The sequence below is a fragment of the Hyalella azteca genome, unplaced genomic scaffold (assembly GCF_000764305.2).
Source record: "Hyalella azteca isolate HAZT.00-mixed unplaced genomic scaffold, Hazt_2.0.2 contig8696, whole genome shotgun sequence".
Taxonomy (NCBI): Eukaryota; Metazoa; Arthropoda; class Malacostraca; order Amphipoda; family Hyalellidae; genus Hyalella; species Hyalella azteca.
In genome coordinates this window covers 5,044-9,720 of record NW_025938782.1, presented here as the reverse complement: position 1 = coordinate 9,720, position 4,677 = coordinate 5,044, and the positions used below count along the sequence as shown (strand labels likewise).

General features: G+C 33.6%; 1 protein-coding gene across 1 annotated transcript in view; it reads left to right on the top strand.

The window, feature by feature from the left end:
* The window catches only part of LOC108671901 (homeotic protein proboscipedia-like), an 8,615-nt gene extending 7,585 nt beyond the window's left edge, over nucleotides 1–1,030 (top strand). Inside the window, exon 2 of the mRNA XM_047881709.1 lies at nucleotides 297–1,030. Coding sequence (XP_047737665.1) covers nucleotides 297–935 — 639 coding nt within the window. The 3' untranslated portion in view covers nucleotides 936–1,030. The remainder of the gene's footprint in view (nucleotides 1–296) is intronic.
* The last annotated feature ends 3,647 nt before the right edge of the window (nucleotides 1,031–4,677 follow it).

Here is a 4,677-nt window from a genome sequence, read left to right as displayed (position 1 = left end):
TTCTAAAAATAAACAATTCATTCTAATCTCCGTTCTAACTTCTGAATTTTTTCCTACTCTGCATCTTCTAAAAATAAACAATTCATTCTAATCTCCGTTCTAACTTCTGAATTTTTTCCTACTCTGCATCTTCTAAAAATAAATAAATCATTCTAATCTCCGTTCTAACTTCTGAATTTTTTCCTACTCTGCATCTTCTAAAAATAAATAAATCATTCTAATCTCCGTTCTAACTTCTGAATTTTTTCCTACTCTGCATCTTCTAAAAATAAATAAATCATTCTAACCTCCGTATTTTTCTGTCCGCAGCGCCCAAGAGCGAGTACGGCGCGTTCGCCGGGGGCACCGGCCGGACCAACTTCAGCACCAAGCAGCTCACGGAGCTCGAGAAGGAGTTCCACTTCAACAAATACCTGACGAGAGCGAGACGAATCGAGATCGCGTCTGCACTTCAACTCAATGAAACCCAAGTCAAGATTTGGTTCCAAAACAGAAGGATGAAACAAAAGAAGAGAATGAAGGAAGGTCTTGTGGCTCCCGATACCCCTACTCCGGCTACCAACGATAACAGTAACGACTCTGATTCAACTGCAACCACAAACTCAAATGGTACTAGCAGTAACGGGCCAAGTTCTACCAACAAGCCGGACTCTCCTTCAACAACTTCAGGAACTTCCAACAACAACAACACTAATGGTAGCAGTATTAACAGTAAAAATGTCAGTAACGTGGACGACTCGCCTGTCAGTAACGGGGTAGGCAACTGTAGTAACAGTAGGGATAGCAGTAAGCTAGGTAGCAGCAGTAGCAACATAAAAACTGCACCCAATAGTGTTTCTAATAAAAATTCAATTAGCGTTTCTCAGACTTTAATGATCACTTCAAAGCAAGCCAAATCGCAAGCGTTGCCCGCCTCCACACACGCGCCACCGTAATACATTATCTATATTTGTTCATCTTTTTGTATGTAATTTAGATCTAATTTATCAGCATTATGGTCGCCATTTTTTCATCTGTTTGTATGTTATTTCAATTTGATTTAATTTTAATCACTAGTTTCAATCCATTTTTTAGCAACTTTTAATCTCTTATCAGAGTTAATGTCAGGTTCTTCAAAATTGTTTCATATTTAATATGCGTCTCAGATTGCGTGTTTGAAGAGAACAAATTTCTTATTACCATTGTTTTTTTCAAATATTTAATCTTAGCATCAGAATATCCGAGTTGCTGTTACAAGCTAATTGATAAATATGTTTATTCTGTATATGCTTTATTATATTGTTAAAATACGAGCAGCGACTTGAACTAAATGTTTATAACTGGCACTTGTTTATCAATGTCTACAAACTGTATATTAAAATGCGCAAATACATCGTTCACGGACTGTACGCTAACCTGTAGCGGTTACTGCTTATACTGGTACCTGTAAAAATTTATCAATTCCAATTCAAGTTTCTCAATCGACATGTAACGACATGCAATTAGCGGTCTTAAATAATATACAAAATAATAAGAAAATTTTCAACAATTGCAAAAAATAGAATAATTCAAAAATCTATATTCCTTATTCAAAATTCCCCATGAACTTGATGAATTTTAGCAGCCAATAAATGCTACTCATTCTAAATAATCTCACGAACGACATGATGATAAATCAAAAAATCATATCTCACAAAGTAGAGTTAAAATGGGTAATTTGCCTGGTAATGGGACAGTTGAATCGCATTTGTATTCATTGAAGGTAATAAATCATATTTTGTTCATAGTAGACGAAACTATTGGCTCGCATCGAGCTGTTCGTGAGCGGCACCGAGATCTATGCAGCTGCTAAGGATGCATTTCCAGTAGCTCTCTACCATCCACGAAGTGAGAGAGCCGTAAAAAGTATCATCAACTTTCTCAAGTAATAAAGGAGAATGATAAACTAACGCGAATGATACATGATAAATAGAACTCAATCAATAAAATAATCAAGCAAAATATCTCCCTCTCTCTCTCTCTCTCTTCATCTTAATCATTATATTTCACCCGACTTTTTAGTCAACGAACAGAATAAATATGAATAAAATCTCAAATTTTAATGACTTTCGTTTGTAATAATGGAGAAACGGCTCCGAATTTTCCAATTACATTACACGAACAATCAGTATATTTAAAATCTGTATTGAAGGATTGTTTATTCGCAAAACGCGTTTGAACTAATCGGTGTCAAATAAGAAAAAGCTATTTCAATTTCTTACTGATCTTAGGAGATTTGAATATTTAACTTACTTCGTATACTTAAAACGAATCTTCAACTATCAATTTCTTGCAAGCTATAACAATGAATAAAAGCGTCTCTTGTATGGAAAGAAGAAAAAACGTAAGAATCTGTTTATTATTGATCTCTTGGTTTGAATTTTAATACATGCGCATGCTGATAAATTTCACCAGATTTCGGATAAAAATCCATCCAACAAATAGATAAACTAAATTGAGTTCTAGAAGCGATCGAGACTTCATGGAAGTCATTGTTCACAACTATGATCTATATCATGCAAGTTTCATTACTATTCGTACGTGTACAGAATGTACAGGTTGTTCGTACGCTTACGTACTTCACAAGCTTCAGGGAAACTGGGAGGAGGGGGCGAGAACGGTATCCTGGATACCGTCATAGCATATCATTGTACCATACAATCGAATGTATATCAAGAAATACTTTTGTAATATAACGAATCATTGATGCTTTTGTTTCTGTTAACCTTTAAAAAAACTTTTTTATTGGATGAAATACGTAGAACTCTTACAAAATTATGAGGAGAAATGAAACATCATGAAATTATATAACAACATATATAGTCACTATTGAGCGAGATATTTCATAAATAATGAATGACATCTATAAATAATAAGTGAAGCACACCCCAAACTGCAAAACCAATGAAGCCACTCACTTAAACATATCACGAAAGTGATTACCATGTCAATCCATATTTAATTTCACGTTAATTTCGGTCGCTTGAAAATTCAAGGCTGGCCGACCGACATTTATGCACCGATAACAATTGTATTAAAACTGATTTCATATGTTAAAATGTAATTCCAAGGGATTTTTTGACACTATTGTGTCTAATTTATATAAATAATAATTGAAAACATTATATACGTAGTGTATTTGAATGGTTCAGATCTTCATTTGATGCAACCAACCTCCTACTCGCCTGCCGTGGCTACCGCTAAGCCGCGCTCTGCCCTACCCTCCAATTTAATCTAATTCTGCCCTTCCCAGCAATTGGCCTTTTTTTGTTACTTTCTTGCCGGAATTTTTTTCTCATGTTGCCGGTGTTGCGCGGCCAAAACTCCGGCCCAAAATGGCGGCCACTGCTTCAATGCCGACGCGCGGGCCATCGATCGCGACGGACGGAAGGTTTTCAGTAAAAACATGCGAAGTTTCCTTCATTGAAGTTTTTCAATAAAAGAACAAAATATTTGTTCATTATAAAATAAAATTTTTCATTATTTCCAGCATTTTTTTCAGTTTAAAAATTTATTTTTTTTTAATTTTAATATTACATAAATAAGCGAGAAAGGAATTTAAATGCATCCACACGGCAATCGTGAACCGCGCAGCGCATTCGCTATGATTAATTTTCGGTATACAAGATATTAAATATTTCTGATATATTTATTTTAGGAACAATCAAACGGTAATAGTTCCTGATATACTCATAAGATCAGAAATCAAATAGTAATTTGGCCTGATACTAACATTAGATTCGAATGTATATATTAATCGTGCCAGACATATTTATTTGGGAAAAATGTTATTTTGCTCGCCTCCCTTTTTTTCTCCGGATGTAATACATAGAATATGAGGATAAATCGAACAATAACGATGCCCTAGTCTGTATAATATAATGTAACATAATATAATATGGCATAATATAATATAGTATAACATAATAAAATATAATATATATTACCACGAATATGATAAAACTCCAAAACAGTAATAGAACGTGAAATTTTGTTTCATAATTAACTGTGCTTGTCCGCACATCGTTTTAATCTAAGTTTATAGCAGACCCTAATTTCATTTTCGGGATATAATAAAATGTGTAATGTAAGTTAATATAATACATACAATTTTCATAAAAAGTATTAATCGGTATTTATTTAGATTTTTCTATTATAATTTAAGCACTTCATCGTATATAGAAACGTGCCCATAAAGTGCATTTGCCTAAGTGACTAAATTACAAATTGATTTTGGATTTAGCCCATGATCTATTATACTAAATCTGATCTGATATTCAGATCTAATTTGTAACAAAATTTCATTGATTTGTGGTTATTGTGTTTATCGATGTTTTAAACATTTATTTATGCAGATAGGGAAACCTGCATTGCTATAAATAACTTATTTAATATATTGAATCTCTTTTATACCTTTCGTAGCTTCTCACAACAGAATATCAATCAAAATGCAGAACTCAATTTTATTTAAAGGCTCAATTAACTTCTTATAAGCTTCGTATGCAATGCGTGCAACGCTTCATGCATAAAAAACGAAACTGGATTCATAGCATCCTCTTTCATTCACTACAGATATAAGAGTTCAAAATTGTGAGAGAGTTTATTAACCCTGAAGCTCGTACAGCAGGTGAGATAATTATTTCTCTTATACACATCTAA